We start from the raw sequence: 19,037 nt of genomic DNA, 5'->3' as shown, positions 1-19,037 counted from the left end.
GTCGCGAGGCCATTTCCACCTGAACATTGAATTCAGCTAACTGAGGAACAACGACAACACAAACATGTCGACTCTAACAACTGAACCGATGTACACCATCCAAGATGTTCCTGGTAAAGGAAAGGGGCTTGTCGCTACCCGAGATATCCCCATGGGCACACGGATTCTCTCAGAAGAGCCCATTCTCAGGATCCCAGAAAATCTGCCCCACTGCGAAACTCTCCGATCATACGTACGCTTGCAAGTCGATGCTCTTACTCCAAACCAACGCCAAGCCTTTCTTTCCATGCATAATATCTACGCCGATGACTCTGCCTCAAAATATCTTGGTATCATGAGGACAAACGCCCTCCCATTTGGGCAGGACAATGCCGGTATTTTCCTTGATGCATGTCGCATCAACCACGCCTGCGACAACAACGCTCAAAAATGCTGGAACGAGAACATCAAGCGACACACCGTCCATGCATTGCGAAACTTAGAAAAGGGCGAGGAGATCACAATTTACTATCTCGGCGTCACCAACAACCGTGAAGCTCGCCAAGAGGAGCTTCAAAGAAAATTCGCGTTTACCTGCGCATGTCGTCTTTGCTCGTTGCCACCCGATCAAAGCCGAGAGAGCGATATAAGGCTCAACGAGATTCTCGTGCTAGATCACCTCATTGGCAGAGATGGCTTGATGGGGATATCGGCAGGCTCGTCGCAAAAACTTCGACATGTTGATCGTCAGGTAACCCTTTACAATGAACATGGGCCTAACGATTCTGGTTTGCCAAGGGCGTTCCTAGACGTAGTAAAAATTACTGTCGTCAATGGGGATCTAGCTAGAGTAGGTATTTTTGCACAGAAGGCGATGCTTGGGTGGGCTGTTCTTGGAGGCAACGACGGCCCCAATGTTCTTGAAAACAAAGCTCTGTTGAAGGATCCCTCAAAACACGGATTATACGGACGTTCAATGCAGTGGAAAACTGCCGTGGATGATGTTCCTTCCGGACTTGATCCGACGCAGTTTGACAACTGGCTATGGAGGAGAGAGAAGCCAAAGCGACCTGGACAAGTTGCAGATCTCCGCAACCAGACGACATTCCCACACGTTTATGGCTTGCCCGATGACAAGTACATCACCACCGAGTTCTACTCAAGCAGTGATGCGACAACCCATCAACCACGTCGGCACTGGTTATTGCTCGCTGAGATTATCGACATCTACACCGAGACCCGTTTCCAGGTGGATATCCAAGATATTACCGGCGTATCGATTCCGCTCATCTTTCATACGGATGGGGCCGGGAGCGAATTTGTGCCTTCAGAAGTCGACACAGGGTGTACAGTTGCCACTTTGTACGCAAATCGTCGCGGGTTTATGCATTCTGATCCGGCGATCTGTCTTAAGGAGTCCTCGAATTTGAAGGTACGATAATCACCAGAAACCTAGCACAGTTTCTAACACAGCGTGTTCTACTAGATATTCCCTATGATGCTACGTGACATCTTAGCATTGAGCGATCGGGTCCAAAAATACTCAGTGAAGAGAAACGGGCTGAGAACATGCCATGGGTGCGGTAAGCAAGCAGCGTCGTTGAAGAAGTGTACCAAGTGCTCGCTCTTCTGGTACTGCGAAGTAGTAAGTTGGGAGTCTATCGTTTGCTCTTTCGTACGCTAATCTTATTATAATCAGACGTGCCGAATCAGAGGTTGGAACGAGAAGGACCACAAGTCAGACTGCAGGAATCTTAGGGATGGCGATTTGAAGGAATTGTTTTTTTTCGATTGGGATAAATTTGAAGGCTGCGTCAGATTTCCTTTGAATCCTACGACGGGCTGAAAAGTAAAAGCTCTACCCTAGAGTCTCCTGTTGTGTCTGAAACTAGAGCGTGGATTGGTAATGCGGTGGGACTTGTTCTGAAAACTCAGTTTTCAATCTGGCATCTGGCTACAATACTTGTAGGAATAGAATACAGCCCTACTACAGCCCCATTCGTACGTTTTATCATCTTGAAACGTCTCTCTGCCTTTTGATATTGCTCTTCGGAATCGACTATTCCATTTAATTGATATTTCTCCTGCTCTATGTAAGTTCTCTAAGAAAGAGGGACTGGTTCGTAGTCGATAATTCTCTTTGACGGGAACAGGGAGAATCTTGCTCGATCCCATCCAATTTAAGCTCAGGTATTACGTTCATACATTGCTTGTCTTTCACTATCCCAGAAAGCAACAAGCTCGCGGAGGCCAATCCTCTTATTCGGGTCCTTATGAAGGCAATCCTCTACCACACGCTTCCAATGCTCCGGGATATTCTCTGACGACTCCCAATCCTCCACCACTTCTTCTGTGCATGTTATATCGTCGAATTTGTCGAGGTCTGGTTGGCGTAGTAACATCCACACAGAACGACCCAGACTAAACACTTCTGCGAGTTCCAGGGCTTTTGGGCATTTCTTCCCCCATTCTAAAAACACGCTCCATACGTTCCAGCCATGATTTCTTGGTGTGGTAATTGGCATGTATTGGCATGTTACATCTCTCTGGTCCCGTGTATTTTGTGTATCGAAGGGTGGTGGTTTGGTTTTCACTGCGTATTTCTTCAATGTCCCACGTCCCATCAATCTCTAGGGCTGCTGTGGTGACGGGTGCATCACTTTGCTCCCAATTAATAAGCACAAGATTCGACTCTTCGTCCAGTAAGAAATTTCCAGGCTTGATATCCATGTGATAAGTATGAGCAACAAGGTGTGTATGAGCAACCGCTGCAGCCATCTGATAACACCATTTGACCTTTTGAGATAGTCATATTCGTCTACCATATTGATTATTATGCTCGATGTTGCTGGCAAGAGTTCCCTTTGGGATAAACCGATAAAGACTCCCGCACACAAGTGGCCTGTCATCACCTTCCTTGCAGATAGTGACCAAAGTCTACGCTGGGAACATAACATTAGGATGGGGTGGCATGTTGCAAACTAGCTCCATTGATCGATAGAATATTTTGACTTCTTCTCGAATATGCCCGCTTTCGTAGCCAAACAAAAAGGTCCTGAAGTCGATCCCTTTGAACACATACTTTGTTTGGGGACTGGATGGCATATGTGCAAGCGTAGTACAGCCTCTCCCACCAAGCTGATGCTGCCGGACTAAATCTTTAAAATCCACTGTGTTTGTCGGTTGCTTCACAAGAAGTTGGTCTTGTGGCAAGAGAAGGTAAGCGTATTTGTTGAACAGATCCACCTCATGGCAAATTTTCCACATTATCTGCGGGGGGGCATTATCTGTTAGCCTGGCTTCATAAATATCAATGACGACGTCTGGATCTTCAACAGTGGGTTCGTCACTACACTCGTCCCAGACTGTAGCAACTGATGACCATATTTTCGTGAGCATAGAGGCCCAGCCCAAAAAGCGAGCTCTTGTATTGATAGTTTTGAGGCCATGAAAGAAGTTCACGACTCGTGTCGCAAGAGATTCAGGCTCAGTCTGATCGACCACAAATCGAAATATTAATGTCTTGCCATCTCCAAAAGCCAGAGCAAACACAGTTGTCTCAGCATCGTCACCCCAGATCCATTCACCAAATCCGCCGAGTGCTTGCAACGCTTCTTGTTCCACCATTTTCAATAATCAAACGTGACCCATTAATGAAATTCAAGAGAGGGTGTGAGGCGGTGACTCAGTATAAAATGGGCGGCACAGCCAACAGGGAATGCTGTGAAAGCTAAAGATGCCTGAGGCCAAGAATAGAATAAAGTAGCAGTCGTGATTTCATAGCATGAAAGGAGCTATACAGCCAATCAAGGTCTGTATTTTATGCATGCAAGCATAATTGGCAATGTCTTGTTCACAACTACTGTAGGACGCATAAACTGTTGGTTTACAGCTAGGAAACAGCGAGGGGGGGATATGGGCTCTTTGGGTGTCAATAGGCCAAATACAACAAAGCGTTCACTGCTTCCTGTCAAATTCAAGATAATACAGATGTAGAAAAATATGGCCACCATCTCCCATAACCACGTTAAATACCAGGCCCGACTAGACTTCATACAAGCCGTTCTCCAGGAACGATTTGGCCTCAAGGTAACCTTTTCCTCGCCCATGCCATCCCACACGCCTGAGTCCTAATTCGAAGTCCCTCTCTACCAGGAAAAAGCTGAGGTTACCCCCATTCAATGCGACCCAGAATGCCCTTTCAAATACAACAACTTTGTCAACCGTGTTTACTTCAATGAACCTATCATAGCGACCAACGATGGGCCTGGACAGCCTGGCTGTGTCCCCATTCCTGATGATACCAAGGAGCTTATATTCCGCCTCGCCAACCCTGATGCTGAGGGCATGATACGGACAACCTGCATTGAAAATGAAGTCGCCACCACTGCACTCGCCTCTGCTGCTCTCGCTGGTTTTGTTCCACAAATAGCACCGTTTGTGTACGCCTGGGGGAGCGCTTCTATTGAGTCGTCTGGATACTTTTGTCGAGCGTGGTTTGCCGATACAATTCGAACATCTGGACTCAAAGCAAGATCGAGTTATCATACATGCTGACTTCAGTAAGTTACTCAACGAGTTTCAAATTCTCAAACTCCATCATTAAGCTGAATGCTTTAAATTACAGGCGCTAACATCATCCTATTCGATCCCAAATCCAACCGCATCACAGCACTCATCGACTACGATTTCGCGTGTATGTCCCACCCCTCATACGAATTCCTTCGCTCCTTTGACGGAGCCGGTGGCCAGTTCAGAGGTTGGTCTACCGATGAAGCTAATGATGGCATGGCTTTACGACACGCAAAACTGCATGGGTTTCCATCCCCACTTCCGCCGACAACAAAGGACGGAGTCAAATGGGACATCGTGAAAGCGTGGGAGGATGAACTGGAAAAGCTAAATGTGAAGATACCGAGAAACATGAGGGGAATTGATAAGGTCGCTGATGTTGACACGGTCCAAGAAATATAGTGGATCGTAGTTGAAATAGGCTGGTACGAGGTTTGGCCCGCATAGTATAAATGACTTTAAGTTGTACATTGGCCCAATAGCAGTAAGCCGTTATCCAGTAAGCGCAGCAAATTTAAGCACATATCGAATTCTGTGCTACCATCATGTCGTTTAACACAGCACCAATAAAGTGCGAAGGACTAGGTCAGGGGTATACGAAGAGGGGTAATGGGATGTATGGATCTCAACGACCGCTGCAAGTTTGCCAGTCCTGTTCCTAAGATTTTACCCTCGGCCGCAGACCATAGCTGGACCCAGTTCGATTCTTTAATAAGGCCGAGACAAAAATATTCTAATTTGTAAACATGCTACAGCATATGCTTTACTTTACGTCTGTTGTCTGGTTCGACTAGGAGATATAGCTGAAATTGTAGTCCCCCCGTATCAGTTTCGCTAAGTAACTGTGCATATCCTCGCCGTTAATTTATAATACAGAGAATAGGTCTTCCACAAGTCGCAATGTAATGCATGTTAGTTTGCATTCATTCGACAAGCAGGGATTTGTTCCTAGCAACAAGATTACTAGAGGAAATTCTATGGGGCATTCGAGGTGTCTGCGGAGGCATTAGTTGGGATAGTCTCGTATTCCTATGACATATTTCTTCTATTACAGATTAAAATAATAAGGGCATCCACCGTCACAAGTCCTTACGCGTCAAGGCTAAGCACTCTCGTGGATTGTAGAGACAATTTATTTATTGGTGCCGGCCAATTTCTGCAGTTTTCTCTCCCTTATTTCATATTAATAGCACCTTGGCTTGGAACCATCCATCCACGTAAAGGAAGCTGCGAAAGTAGATATGGCGCATTCGCAAACAAGCGTAACACTTCCACCACTAACCACGTATTATAAGTTGAAACGAGGGAGTATGCCTTTGGATAACTACATATTTGGCAGTATGCGATGTAGTTTCTGCAACCACCAGCTGGGTTGCAGGTCGAGCATGACTAGAGGCCATCATCGCAGTCTGTACAGCCTAATTGTCGTTTACCTAAATCTTTGGGAGTAGCGGCTTGGTTATCTAGCGTTGGGATTGCAATAGTGACGGCGACAAGAGCCGTAATGACGAGAAAGAGCTTCATATTAGCGTTGACGCTGTGGAGAATTGAATTGATACTTTAGAAGATGAATATTATTCAGGCTGAAAGTCATGTCAATATAGAAAAGATAGAGATGGATGTGAGAGAGAGAAGTATATGTACCTTTTGACGGCTATATTCCTCCTAGAGCATAGCATCTCCTAAAAAAAAATGGTATTAATGTATGTTTGAAAAGGATTAGATTCCTTGGCTTTGATCTAGCATCTCCATACAAGTGAACATCAATGATCTCCCCATATAATTGACCAAAATGGCAATGGAGTCAGTTAAAGCACCTTTAGAATTAACCAGAAGCTATTTAACGACGTTGGAATGAGGTCATAGGATTCAGACCTAGTTATCGAAACTGCTCATTCTCGTAACCACCTCTAACTACCTCATAACAGCATATAATTTGACGAAGTAATTTGGCAACAGATATTGACCTTAAGTTTAAAATGGTTTAGGGAAGCATTGTAGTTGTTTTTGGTTCCTGTTGTAGCAGGTAAGAGATGTGCGTTGCCACCGGAAATGGTTTAGAGATCCGAAGACTTGGAGGATCCGCAGCTAAATGGCCATGGGTAAAACAAGCATTGTCGATGATATGATAAAATGAATGACTAAATTATACGAAGCTGGTATTTTTCTATTGCATGGTATGATGCATACGAAGGATTTATCCGGACCGGGTGTCTGGATATGAGGGTATCTTGAACCTTATTTTTGTAATAGGCGCCATCAAATTTACTTTGTCGCATCTTTGCCGCCCCCTTCCTCGGAGACAAGTTGCGGTGCCTCATAGTTCCAGATATTTGTCAGGCGGCTGGACTGTGAAGACTAGCCAGAACGGTATGCATCCTGATTCCAGACTTGGTCCACTTTGCCATCGTACCCCCACCTCCACATTAAAATTGGACCCTTTATTGCGGGGGATAGATAGCATTGGATCTAACATCAGAGTAGTCACACATCCATAATCATCGGTTTACCCCGCCTCACAAACGCCGCCGCGGGCCGTAGTTGTATGTTGGATTCAGGAGGGTCAAAATAACCTTTCGCTCCACATCCCGGTTTAGGCTTGGCAACAATTGGCCACGCAATTTATCCGCCTCTCCAAATTGTGATGCATCTTCCCTTGCTGCGCCGCAAGACAACTAACGTCAAGCTAAACTAAGACCATAGCCATTTGTTGCTGCCTAATCCCTGTCTGATCAGCTGTTACAAGGACGCTGTAGAGGCATTCCGTTTCATCCGAAACGTTTAACTGACAAAGCCGTTGCTCTTCCGCGTGGCCCTCTGTCAGAGTCGTGCATCTCAGTGCAAAAGCCCTCGTAACCCCAAACAATAACATTTTCTTGCTGTGTCCCAAAGTTCCAACTAATCCGCTGCTATGGCCTTCTCCAAAGTCGCATCGCTACTCCAGTCTCTCGTCGACGCTGTCATAGGAAAGGAGCCTAAAATACAATGGACCCTAGACAACCCCTCCACGGTCGGCAAGAAAATTGTCGAACTTCTTGAAGCAGGCTCCTACCAAGACCTGCGCAATCTCTTAACCCGTCGCATTCGCTGGCTCCTGTCGACTAATAAGCTGGAAACATCATGGAAATCTGTACTCGATTCACAGGGCAAAGTGGTATCCGTTGGGGAAGGCGAGGTTACCAAGAGCGGTGACGTGACAATCGTGCGCTTCCCGCTCGTTCTCGAAAAGATTGCTGTAAAAGTGGTCGTCCGTATCAGCACTAGTGGCTACGTGACATCCATCCGCGCAGTCCCTGACCACTCCAATGTGCCTTGGTCGCCGCCGGATTATGTTGATGAGTCGTTGTTTGAGGAGTCAGAAGTTACGCTCGGAGCCGACGATCGCGATGTCCCCGCAAGCCTCGTCCTCCCTCACAGCCCATGCGCAGCGATTATAATGCTCCAAGGTTCTGGCGCTGCTGACCGCAACTCCTCAGTGGGGCAACTTAAACCCTTCAAGGATCTGGCATGGGGTCTGGCATCAAAAGGCATAGCCAGCGTACGTTTCGACAAGGCAGCTTTTGCGCACGCAGAAAGACTCAGTGAGAATATTACACTAGAAGACGAGTACATATACCACGCTCGCGCGGCCATCGCGCTTTTGCGCTCGCGATCTGAGGTCGCGGGATTGCCAGTCTTTATACTTGGGCACAGCCTCGGTGGTTGTATTGCTCCACGTGTTGGAAAGGAGGAGCCTTCAATCGCGGGACTTGTGATACTCGCTGGATTGACGGAGGCATTGCAGAGATCTGCGATTCGGCAAATGAAGTACATTAATACGTTGAAGGATAAGACGTACCATGTTTCGGAGGCCGTTCTAGACGCCGCAGCAAAACAAGCTGAGCTTGTTGAAAGTCCTACCCTCAGTCTCTCGACGCCGACATCGAAACTTCCTTTCGCAGTGCCTGCATCATATTGGCTTGATATTAGGAATTATAATCCTGTCTCCACCGCCGCAGGGTTGGGGAAGCCAATGTTGATAATGCAAGGAGGAAGGGACTATCAGGTTACGCTAAAGGACGACTTTGAGGGCTGGAAGAAAGGATTGGATGAAATTATGGGGATAGAGTTCAAAGTTTACGATGATATGAACCATATGTTTCGGAAGGGGAAGGGGATGTCATCGCCGGATGAATATAATGTGGTAGGGGGCCACGTCGATGGAGATGTGGTGGAGTATATTTCGAGGTGGATTACTCAACTGACCTTGCCCCGTTCGTCTAGTTAGGGAAACACTATAGGTACACTTATCCCGATTTCCTGATTGTAGGGTTTCCTATGGTGTAATCATTACTATTTTATGACCTAATTATGCCTCATGTAAACACACACTCATTTGATAAGGCGAAGTGATATTTGTTGTAGAGGACAAGGAGATGCAGATGTGCGATATGATAGTTGTGTTTCTGCCACCTTTTTTTGAGGGGGCTGATGTCAACGATGTCGTGCGTGACAAAACCAATAGCTTCCTCACATACATTTATGCAGGTAGATACTGACTATTCCACTGTGATATCGCTGCAATCAAAATACGCCAATTAAAACCTAATTTCAAGCAATACACTATGTGAAATATTAAACACCACCTTGCTATTGTCCGATCCAACACTGTATCCTGCATGACATTTCCAATCCGAAAATTCTTCGTCCCACCACCATCATTCGATCACCAAAGTAAACCGCCGGTCATCTCTACTCGAGTATAATGAAACAGTCTACTCGCCCTACCACATTCCAAACTTCCAAGAAATTCCATATCCTATTGCGGGGTAGAGAAGCTAGTTCTGTCACATTGTTCCAGGCCTAAATGCGGCTGCGATGCAACTCTGGCTTTGGCCCCAGCTGACTTTACTTTTTCTTGGATAACGGGCCTCGTATGTTAACCCACGGCTGTTAACAATTATAACAAGGTCAAATTCGACCACGTAAAAGGATTGCCTAGTTTTTTTATTCTTCACGATTTCTAGTTTGCCGCTTGTCGCAAGGGGGGTCATGTCGACTGAGATTACCCCTGCAACTTGGAACTTTCCCCTGTTCATCTCATGGTGCTTACTGTAATGCGATTCCGTGCATGTGTTGGACACATAGAGTGTTTCTTCGAATGTGACTGTTTTCTTCCTTACGTTGAAATAGTGATAAAGGGGAACTGGGTATTCTGCATGTTCGCCAAGTTCAATACCCTTCTGAGATAAGTAGATTTCTTAGACTTTAAATGGATACAATGCATACCTTGGTAAGAGGCCAATCTAGTACATTTTTCACGTACTTGCAACCATCAGTTTCGTCCACATGGGGTGTAATGCCTCTATGAGCTTCAAATACTTCGGGATCATATGTCTCCATTATCTCAAACCCGTAGCTGAGTTCCGATATTCTTAACGGGCCACCGTATTTCTGGTAGGCCCGGTGGGCTACCCCGCGTGACATATAATCTGGACTGTCACATATATATAAGTTTAATGGGATATTACGTTTTGAAAAGGGGGACTTACGGTACTGTATTGTTCCAATCGTTCATTAACGCAACTGGATAGCCAAATTCTGCCGATATTTGCTTGAGGACTATCCGTACAAGACCCCGAATAGATTCTGATGTTGAGAAACCTCCGGTCATGACAACTTTGTCCACGATATGCCCTTTCTGTTTTGCAGCGATATGTTGTTGTCGTATTAGTGCCCTGATTCCTGTCAAGCGAGGCTCAAATATATCATAAAGATCAGATCTACCAAAATCAGCTCCCATCACCTACTTCATCCCAAATTATAGAGGCCTACCGTTCTAGTATCACATTATTATCTATGAATCGCTTCGTACGATCCTTTTTAATTCCGTCAGCTTTGATGTATCGTAATGGCAGTGGCTTATAAAAGTCCACATTTCGTTTAATATTCCTCTCAAACTCCCAGGTGGATTCATCGAGGACGTCTTGAAATTTACGCCCGTTTCTCTCTACAGGTTCAATATCGTCTTCTAAGCGTTTCTCAAGGTGCTTCCGAAAATCGCTGTTAAGGAAGCTTGATCCATGCAAGGGCCCTAAATCATGTTAGTATCTTTGCTACTTTAAAAGCGGATTAAAATTACCTTCTGGTGTAACAAGGGGTTCATCACCGAGTCTCAAGGGGAAGTCGTGCTTGACTTCAAAAATTCCAGCATCTACAGTTATGCCACCAAGGTCAAGGTTCAAAACCTTATCTCCAGGCTATGATTCAATTTCTTAGTAGCTGCTTGTATTTATGAATGCTATTACGTACCCTGTAATCCGACGATGATGACAGTACGTAGGTCAAGGCTCCCTCGGGCTCAGAGACAAAGAACAAATTTTCCATAGTACCAAACCCCGAGGCTTCAATTGCTATTTGTATAGCATTTTGAAACAGTAGTCGGGAATAAGCATCCCATAATATGGGAACACTAAGGGCATGCTCAATACAAGCTGAAGCAGGGATCCCATGCACATCTCTCGACTGTTGTTTTGCATGTAGAAATAAGTGCGTCAAAAAAGTGGCGATAATGTTCTCATCTTTTGCGATGAGTTTTCGGCGTTGTAACTGTTCCATGGTATTGCAAATATACTCTCGTTCCGACTTTGTATCTTCGCTCCTGTCTAATAAAAGCTTAAACCCAGAAATAAGGTTTACCTTGGCACTATCCATCTCTGGGTTGAGCTTATTCTGGACTTCGAATCCCCAAATTGTAGTCTTCTGGTTCTTCTTGGTCTCCCGAAGCTTAGATTTGTACCATCTGGACTTCGACACTTGGTACTCGTCAGAGTCAGACTGAAGAAGGGCATCGTACGTCCTAGAATCCGGTTCGACGGATAGCTGTTCTTCTAGGTCGTTGTCGCAATATCCAATCTGAGTTGGAACTTGAATACTTGATTCGCCCATCACAGTCCTCGGGTCGTCTGGGTAATTTGAGATGGGTATTATATTTGGGTCTGCATTTCCATTCTCGTCGACACGTAGGAGCGAAATGGCAGTATACGTCGCTCCGAAATCAGTTGCGGCAATGTAGCGAGCACTATTCTCATTAGCTTCTGCGGAGGTGATACAGTGAGATCCATACCCTTTCCCTTGTGCGGCTGCCTCTATCTCTGAATCTTCGGAGTCATATTCAAGGCTCGATGCATTCCGCTCTGGCTTACTGAATATACTCCTCACTGCAGTTTTCCTCGCTGTAGGTTTGCGGCGACGTATTGGTTTCCTTTCTTTGCGAGGCATCGTGCCAGTAGACAACATGAGATAATGTGCTTCTTCTTGAACTCTGCTCATATATACATCTCTAGCTTGATCATCATCGCTCATTGGCTTCAAGGTGTCCAAAAAGGCGGTTGTTGCGAAGGATTTTGCAGTGGTTATGTGTGTGTGCGAGTGTGTGTGCCAGTGTGCGTGCGTGCGCGTGTGTGCGCGCCTGGACGTGTATGTTCCGCGTGGGTGTGGATGCAAGCTGACGAAAAGTTGTGGAATGAATAAGCATGGGCGATGTGATATGCAGGCTATTATTTGAGAATGATGAGCTGGAAGGAGGACGGGCAAGCCGTAGTTTAATAAGTATGAGCTATAGGTTAGAGATGATGTGGATAGGCAGAAACGATATTCAAGGGGTTGGATGACTTGTCACATACTGTAGAACAAGATAGGAATAGATGGACATAGAACAGCTCTGATGACACACACCGGTATTAGAAATGATTATATATGCTCATTTCAAAAATACCTATGTATGTACAAGTGATTCATTTGGTTGATGGTGGTGAACTTGATGATATTAGTGGTGGCAGCCTACATGCCCCCTGCAACTACTCTCCCCTATGTCTTAGATTTCTCTTAGTATGTCCTAGTTAGCCGCCGAGTATTTATGCCTCCTAGATTATCGCTTTTATGTGCTGCTAATACAACATACATCCCAACGACTACGTGTGCGCTACCAATCTCAAATAGCGAAGTAAAGTCATTAAATTTGATTCTTTATCTCTACTGTTTGCCAATAACTAAAAAGAGAACACTGCGACTTCACTAGTCTCAATATTGGAGAGCAAGGTCATTTTAAGGTCGAGCATACTACATTGATACGACCACACAGCTACCAAAGGCACATAATGTCTTCCACAAACTCTCGATCCCAGCCCAAACTTCTTGTTAATTTGCCATGCAAAGAATGTCGCAGGGCGAAACAAAAATGCGATAGAGTTTCCCCAGCGTGCAATCGTTGCGTAAAACGTGGTAGCAACTGCGTCTTCCCTCAGTCGAGGGGGGTGCGTGACAGTCCGGCCGCCTCGCAGCAGCGCGAACTCTCGCCGAGCGTCGAATTGCAAGTCATTAAAGAGGAACGTCAGTTTCTGTCTGTTAGCAACGCTACCTCTACAATGAATTCCACGACTTTCTCGCCATTATCGAATCCGCTACGAGATCTTCAGGGGCGCGTCGCCTCGCTGTTCGGCTCGGTACCAGCAAGCTGGGGATCCAAACTTGGAACAGCACAGCCAGAGCTTACAAAACCGCGTGCGCTACGTTCCAACAATGCAAACCCAGTTGACCTAAGCCTTTCAAAGAGTCAAAAGAGCAATAATGTGCTTATCCCCGCAGTTCAAGCTTACAATGTTGAGAGATCCCAAACACCGCCAAGGAAGCGTGTATGTATTTCTGGCCATCACCCTTTCTCTTTGCTAATTCGCAACAACAGCAGAGTGATGCACAACAATTCCCCGCCAGCCCAGCGACCCCACGACTGGGTAAACCAAAACATCCATTATACAAAAGGCTTAGAGCAAGCACGCGTGTTCGTCGCAAAAGTCGCAAGCTTGCCGATGCCGAGGTAGAAAGAATCGACTGTGAATGCGGCGCTACCGAAGAAGGACTACAGCCTGAACACTGGATTTCTTGCGAAAAATGTAAAGTCTGGCAGCACAGTGCCTGCGTGAAGTTCTCATGCACGCGATGTACGCATATGGTGGCACAAGATCAAGAACAAAGTGCTTCAACACAGACAGATGCCTCTGTTGATAAGTCAATGGTACAGCTTCAGACACAGCTAGATGGGGCAAACCATGAAATCTACTCCCTTCGAAGTCAGCTCGCTGAGCACAGAGTCAACGAGCACGAACAAACAGAAACAATCGCAAGTCTCAAAACCGACAATGACCTTCTATTAGATGTACAACGAGAACTGACCAAACACCACGATTGGTCCTCCGACGACCTATCAACCCATCACCATCAAGTTCGTAAAGCATTACACAGGCAGATTCGGTCTCAGAACTTTCTTGGGACATTCACCCAGCTATCGTCAACATCTAGCCGCAGGTCCACGACAGAGCAACTCGAAACCGGCATCAGGAAAGTTTTCTGGTTGACACAGCAAACCTTTTGTCCTTACGGAAATATCAAAACCCCTTTCATACAATCACTAGGTCAACATGAGACACTCCGCGTACTTGTTTGCAAGGTCTTGGGACTCCATGACTCTGGGACTTATTTGCTGGATAAAGCCAGGCGCCTACTGTCTAAACTGAGTATTCAGCCAGCCATGCGAGCTTTGACGGGTGCAGCCGTGCGCGAGTGGGTTTTTGAGTCTGACATCCCAATATTTGAAGCTGGAAGAGGTTTACAATATTATCGCGAATGTCTCAGGGGGAATCGTGGTATGGTTATAGACTCCAAGCCTAAGTTCCTGTATCAAATGCTGACTTTTCTCTTCTTTTAGATGGGGCAGTAACCTTGCGAAACTGGGATCTTGCTGCTCTGAGCAAATGCGTCAAATCGAAAGAGTTTCTCGAAGAGTTTATTCCACAACAAGCTGAAACCTTGGCCATTCAACTTTCCAACGCCCTTGCACCCTTCTTCTCAGATACGGAAGACGATTCACCGCTACTGGATTGGGACGGATTCTCCACATGGGGCGAAGGGCTTGAACAATGGAAAGAGAGACGACGTAGCTTCGTCGCTATATTTACTGCTGCCCTGACAACCAAGGTGGAGTTGTGCCTTAACATTGAGAACTACGAATTGCTCACATACGTTCCTGGTACCAAGTTTGACGAAACTACTATGAAAGTCGAAGCTATGGATGGCTCGATGGATATTACTCAAAGCCATCAAGGACGTGCAATACAGCTTTGCGTCGAAGCTGCATTTTTTATACATCCACGAGGAGAGCTGCCCATGGGTGCTACTATAGAAGAAGCTATAGTTCCAATGGTGAACTTCATATCCAGGGATCAAAATGATAAGCGGGTATTCAAGCCACTTCTCAAGGCAGTGGTTATTTTGTTTGAGGATGACTGATACTCATGTTGCGCATTCATGCAGCAGCGTATCCAGTGCTACTGCATTTGAAAATGGCACCTTCCATCTCAACATGAGAACGACGGTTTTATTTTTATTGATTGTTCTGTTTGTTCCGTTTGTTCTTCAGTACCACCTACCTACAAGATGAATTCACGGCCTGGACTACTTTTCTTACAAAGGGCGCTGTTCACGTACAATTCAATTCAATGCACCTTCTAATGCGTCTACAAAAATCCGAACCAACTCCGCATCATCCTTCTCCCAATTCTTCGCAGACACAGAACTTGAAGTGACCACCTTCTCCGCCTCTCCAATCGCCCCCCGCCAGTCCATGCTCTCATACTCATCCACTTCTAGCCTCACAATCCTTCGATGCGCGCTCTCCATCCACCTCAGCAAGCCAGCCTCCTCAATAAAAGCACTCCGCGGGACATAAATAAATGGCTTATACCCATTCCCAATGACCTCACTGCACGTCCCCCACCCAAGCTTCCCAAGCACAACATCACACGCCCCAATGAGATCAGGCATATACACATTATGCGAGATCTTATAGAAGAGCGGCGGAGAATGGATCGTCTGGCTGATGCACGCCCACCCCTCTGGCAACTTTGGAACCCCAGAAAGGGAATCTGAATTATGCCCGCCGAAACAGTTGAGCAAGATCTTCTTACTCTCCAGACACTGCAGCCCTAGCCCAGCCAACGTCTCGCTCCGAGTCTGCAGCGCTTTCCTGGAGTGCATTGGTGCGTCTATTATTTGCGGGCCGGAGAAGGGGAAGGAGATGTGTCCTGGTAATCGAATAACGGAGTGCGCAAGTGCGTACTGATGCGTCATCTCGTCGATTTTCAGCTGGAGCGCCGCCTTGTTCGTGCATGTTGGGTCACTATCTAGGATAGCTTGGAATATGCTGTCGAAAGTGAAGTTGGTGATGAGGATTGACGAGATTCCAACGGTCTGTGCAAGCAGACATGGTAGGGAGTGGGCATCTGCGATGATGGCTTGGATGTTGTGCTCTTTTAGGAACTTGGTCTCTTCTGCTAGCGGGAGGGAGGGGTCAAAGTTGGCGAGAGAGTGGAGTGACTGTTCCGCGTCTAGCTGGTAGGGATTTGTTTGGACGATGCTGGGGTGTAAAGCGTATGCTAGTGGTTCCGTGTGTAGTGATGATGAGGTGCGAATGTGAAAGTTGTACTTCTTAGAATGTGATAAGAGAGAGAGAAGATTGAGTGTGCGGGTGAAATGTCCAAATCCATGTGCCGCGATGTACACTGCGATTTGGAGAGGAGGGCTAACTTGGGACATTGAAGAAGAGAACGAATTATAGGTAGACAAAAAGGGGAGGTAATTTGAATGGGTTGCGGCGTGGAAATCAATGGCGATGAAGCTGTGTTTCAAGACATGATGTGGGAACGGAACAATGTGGTGACAAAGACTAGACTAACTAGAGTCAATTAGCGCGTATTAGCGCCGCGGCCCATTTATCTTGAGCGCGTAACCTGACGGATTGCCGCGTTGTCTCCGCTGTCTCCGCTGTCCCCGCTTAGTAGTCCCTGATCTCCAAAGCTAGAAGTAGTGGGTGGGTCTTTTCTAAGCCGTACCTCACGATATCACGATATCACAAGTACGACCCATAACTTAGATCTTATAAATTCATGTCATAATACTACTGCACGTGCACCCACGACTCAAAGAGGCAGGTACGACAGCCTTCCCAGTGGCGGAATTGAGCTTGTCTAATTGGCGATTTGTTGGCACTCGCCACTTCTACTTGTGGTTGCCTTAATGTCTCGCGGCGACGGGAGTTCTCCGGCGACGGCTCCGTGCCGCTCCCTTAGACTCGCGCTATGGTGGTTTTGGTTAAGCGTCGACTATCCTTAGGGGTCTCAGGTCTCTTCCATGAAGGACTCGGTATCGATTCGTCGAGAATATATGCTTACACATGTACCTAGTACTTGCGCCAATAGGCAAAGCACTCCGATTCTACGCATAAAACCATGTATACAGTAACAAGATGCAGTTTCTCTAGCACGGACTTAGCATTGGCTAATCGGGCAGAGCTGAGAGGACAATATTTTCTTATTAAGGAATAGAACAGACCAGGCATCCCGGCATTCCCCCTCACTCCACGCGACACACCCTGCGACACACCGCCCAGAAATAACACATCACCGTCCAAATTCCATCTAAGGCACCAAGACAAGAGACGTCCCAAATCACACACGTGGAAACCCAAGCCCGCCGCCGTTCGTCCCACAACGCGCTCTTCGACGCGTCGTCATTTCGTCTTCTGTTTTTTCTGAGTCGGCTTCTTCTCAGTCGATTTATTGTGAGCCGCGTCCTGCCTCTGAGTCGATTTCTTGTTGGTCGACTTCTTCTGGGTCGATTTTTTCCCAGAAGTCCCCTTCTCAGTCGGATTCTCAACAGGGACAATCTCGAACAGAAAATCCGTGACCGGATTATCGCGTGTTGAGGTGTTGTCCGCCCACTCAGCAAGACGGTCGTACGTGGGGCCGAGAGGAGCAGTGGCTAGTGTGTCGAGGGAGAAGCTGGAGGGAGGTTCAGTTAGATTGGTACACACGTATGGGCGCAGGCTGGGTGTGAGGGGGTACTTTGGGGACTTTGGGGGGGGGGGCGGTGACAGGGGTGGGTGGTAATGGCGATCACGTGATGTGGAGAGCAACAAGTATCACATTTGCACCAGCGAACTTCACGAGAGGATGGGGGATGTATACACATACCCAGTACTGAGACCCGCGATATATGGGGCATTACTGCCTGGGTATTTGTTGTTTTGTTGCTGCGACGGCATTGTCATGATGGCGAAGGGCGAAGGGCAACGGGGGAGGTTGTTGCAATGTGAGAACGGGTCCAGGGTTCGGACAAAGACCAAGCGGAGAGCAGTGAGAAGGCGAAGGTGATAAAAGTTATAATAACTGATGATGAAGGCGATGGAGATATGGTGGTATCAAGAGCAATGAAGAGGGGGAAGTGCAGACATTTATAATTTAATGGAGCTATTCAGGGCCATATGAGGAACCGAACAGTACAACAATAAGGCTGTCCGTGGTGGACACTGATGATCGCTAAGGTGTGTGAATTCTAGTTTGGATCCGGAAAGGCGATGGATGGGTCAGCCTGGAGGAAACTGGAGAGGATCTAGTGGGATGGTACGTACTGTACTACACCATTGCGAGGCGCAAGCCCAAATAATGTCCTTTGTACCCACGCTGCAAGTAGTACTGCAGCTATAGTAGCAGAGTAAGATACATTAAAAGCATAGACATATAACTTACCATGTTGGCGGAGGCTGAACATGGGTTAAGAGAATACTGACCGCACTCGCCGATGTGTACAGTACGGTGACAAATGTATTCATACGGGTCTGTGCTTTTTCCCATACAAAAAGACACTCGTTTACTGCAATTTGAGCACAGACCCGTATGAATACGTTTGTCGCCGTACTGTACTGCCCCTAACTCCCCTGCCATATTATGTGACAACCCTGTTGATCTTTATGTGTGCCCCCGTCCGTGGCGCATCTGCCACTGTCACTCCCTACGATACCCAAAGGAAGCCCAGGCTTGATTCGCTGTATTCCACTAAATACCTTTCTAGAGTATACGGCTTGGCTTGGACATTTCGGAGATAATTTGCCTCCAACTGCCTCTTCTGTATCCCCCATCGCCCGTTAGTGGCCATCTCGCAGCACATCTCGATCGCGTTAGCCCAACCACACTTATAGGCCCCTATGTCCCTGACCACATGTCTACTAGACCTCCGATTCGACGAATGTCCGCCACCGCGTTTATAATGTTCGCGGTCATCACGGCTCCACGTCGTCGTGGTCATCAGCATCACCTGCGCTATCTCTTCCTCAATGCTATCAGTAAGCCATGTACCCTCTCACCGACCTGGCGCGGAACACTGCTCCAATTAGGAGCACGGCGCAGGAATTAACCAACTAAGTCCGTTGAGTAAACCAAGTAAAAATACAGCTCCGTCCGCAACTCTGCCCAGGCAGAGAGTAAGTTAGTAGCCCCATGAAGCCGAGTAAGGGTGAGTAGTCATCTGTAGACGCACTATCACCCATTATCACCCATTTCCACCCGCTAGTGCAAAGTCACCTAAAAAAGAGGGGTTCCCCCTCGAAAACGATTTCC

At 46.8% G+C, this 19,037-nt stretch overlaps 9 protein-coding genes across 9 annotated transcripts; 4 read left to right on the top strand and 5 right to left on the bottom strand.

Annotated features, from left to right (window-relative positions):
- Positions 1-64: 64 nt before the first annotated feature.
- Positions 65-1,420, top strand: VE01_04850 (uncharacterized protein; the record flags this gene model as incomplete). The annotated part of the gene is made up of 1 exon (XM_018274318.1): positions 65-1,420. The coding sequence occupies one exon, from the start codon at positions 65-67 to the stop codon at positions 1,418-1,420; it is 1,356 nt and encodes a 451-aa protein (XP_018130800.1).
- A 745-nt stretch (positions 1,421-2,165) lies between these two features.
- Positions 2,166-2,757, bottom strand: VE01_04849 (uncharacterized protein; the record flags this gene model as incomplete). Its single annotated transcript, XM_018274317.1, has 2 exons — positions 2,166-2,362; positions 2,469-2,757. The coding sequence occupies 2 exons, from the start codon at positions 2,755-2,757 to the stop codon at positions 2,166-2,168; spliced, it is 486 nt and encodes a 161-aa protein (XP_018130880.1).
- Positions 2,758-2,916: 159 nt separating this feature from the next.
- Positions 2,917-3,606, bottom strand: VE01_04848 (uncharacterized protein; the record flags this gene model as incomplete). The annotated part of the gene is made up of 1 exon (XM_018274316.1): positions 2,917-3,606. One exon carries the CDS (start codon positions 3,604-3,606, stop codon positions 2,917-2,919), a length of 690 nt encoding a protein of 229 aa, XP_018130881.1.
- A 375-nt stretch (positions 3,607-3,981) lies between these two features.
- On the top strand, positions 3,982-4,953 carry VE01_04847 (uncharacterized protein; the record flags this gene model as incomplete). Its single annotated transcript, XM_018274315.1, has 3 exons — positions 3,982-4,068; positions 4,135-4,519; positions 4,607-4,953. 3 exons carry the CDS (start codon positions 3,982-3,984, stop codon positions 4,951-4,953), a joined length of 819 nt encoding a protein of 272 aa, XP_018130884.1.
- A 2,117-nt stretch (positions 4,954-7,070) lies between these two features.
- On the top strand, positions 7,071-8,917 carry VE01_04846 (uncharacterized protein). The gene has a single exon (XM_018274314.2). It carries the CDS (start codon positions 7,463-7,465, stop codon positions 8,816-8,818), a length of 1,356 nt encoding a protein of 451 aa, XP_018130885.1. The 5' UTR covers positions 7,071-7,462; the 3' UTR covers positions 8,819-8,917.
- Positions 8,918-9,122: 205 nt separating this feature from the next.
- On the bottom strand, positions 9,123-12,101 carry VE01_04845 (uncharacterized protein). The gene is made up of 7 exons (XM_018274313.2): positions 11,657-12,101; positions 10,843-11,611; positions 10,673-10,790; positions 10,366-10,624; positions 10,083-10,313; positions 9,820-10,027; positions 9,123-9,770 (listed from the first exon to the last, which is right to left on the bottom strand). The coding sequence occupies exons 1-7, from the start codon at positions 11,893-11,895 to the stop codon at positions 9,378-9,380; spliced, it is 2,217 nt and encodes a 738-aa protein (XP_018130882.2). The 5' UTR covers positions 11,896-12,101; the 3' UTR covers positions 9,123-9,377.
- Positions 12,102-12,496: 395 nt separating this feature from the next.
- On the top strand, positions 12,497-14,874 carry VE01_04844 (uncharacterized protein; the record flags this gene model as incomplete). Its single annotated transcript, XM_018274312.2, has 3 exons — positions 12,497-13,223; positions 13,274-14,231; positions 14,294-14,874. Exons 1-3 carry the CDS (start codon positions 12,690-12,692, stop codon positions 14,872-14,874), a joined length of 2,073 nt encoding a protein of 690 aa, XP_018130883.2. The 5' UTR covers positions 12,497-12,689.
- An 81-nt stretch (positions 14,875-14,955) lies between these two features.
- VE01_04843 (uncharacterized protein) lies at positions 14,956-16,284 on the bottom strand. The gene has a single exon (XM_018274311.2). It carries the CDS (start codon positions 16,177-16,179, stop codon positions 15,076-15,078), a length of 1,104 nt encoding a protein of 367 aa, XP_018130886.1. The 5' UTR covers positions 16,180-16,284; the 3' UTR covers positions 14,956-15,075.
- Positions 16,285-17,152: 868 nt separating this feature from the next.
- Positions 17,153-17,692, bottom strand: VE01_04842 (uncharacterized protein; the record flags this gene model as incomplete). Its single annotated transcript, XM_018274310.1, has 2 exons — positions 17,153-17,423; positions 17,616-17,692. 2 exons carry the CDS (start codon positions 17,690-17,692, stop codon positions 17,153-17,155), a joined length of 348 nt encoding a protein of 115 aa, XP_018130887.1.
- Between the last annotated feature and the right edge of the window lie 1,345 nt (positions 17,693-19,037).

Source organism: Pseudogymnoascus verrucosus (genome assembly GCF_001662655.1).
Source record: "Pseudogymnoascus verrucosus strain UAMH 10579 unplaced genomic scaffold scaffold_19, whole genome shotgun sequence".
Lineage (NCBI taxonomy): Eukaryota > Fungi > Ascomycota > Leotiomycetes > Thelebolales > Thelebolaceae > Pseudogymnoascus > Pseudogymnoascus verrucosus.
The sequence above is the reverse complement of the archived record's forward strand: the minus strand, read 5'-3'. Positions and strand labels throughout refer to the sequence as shown.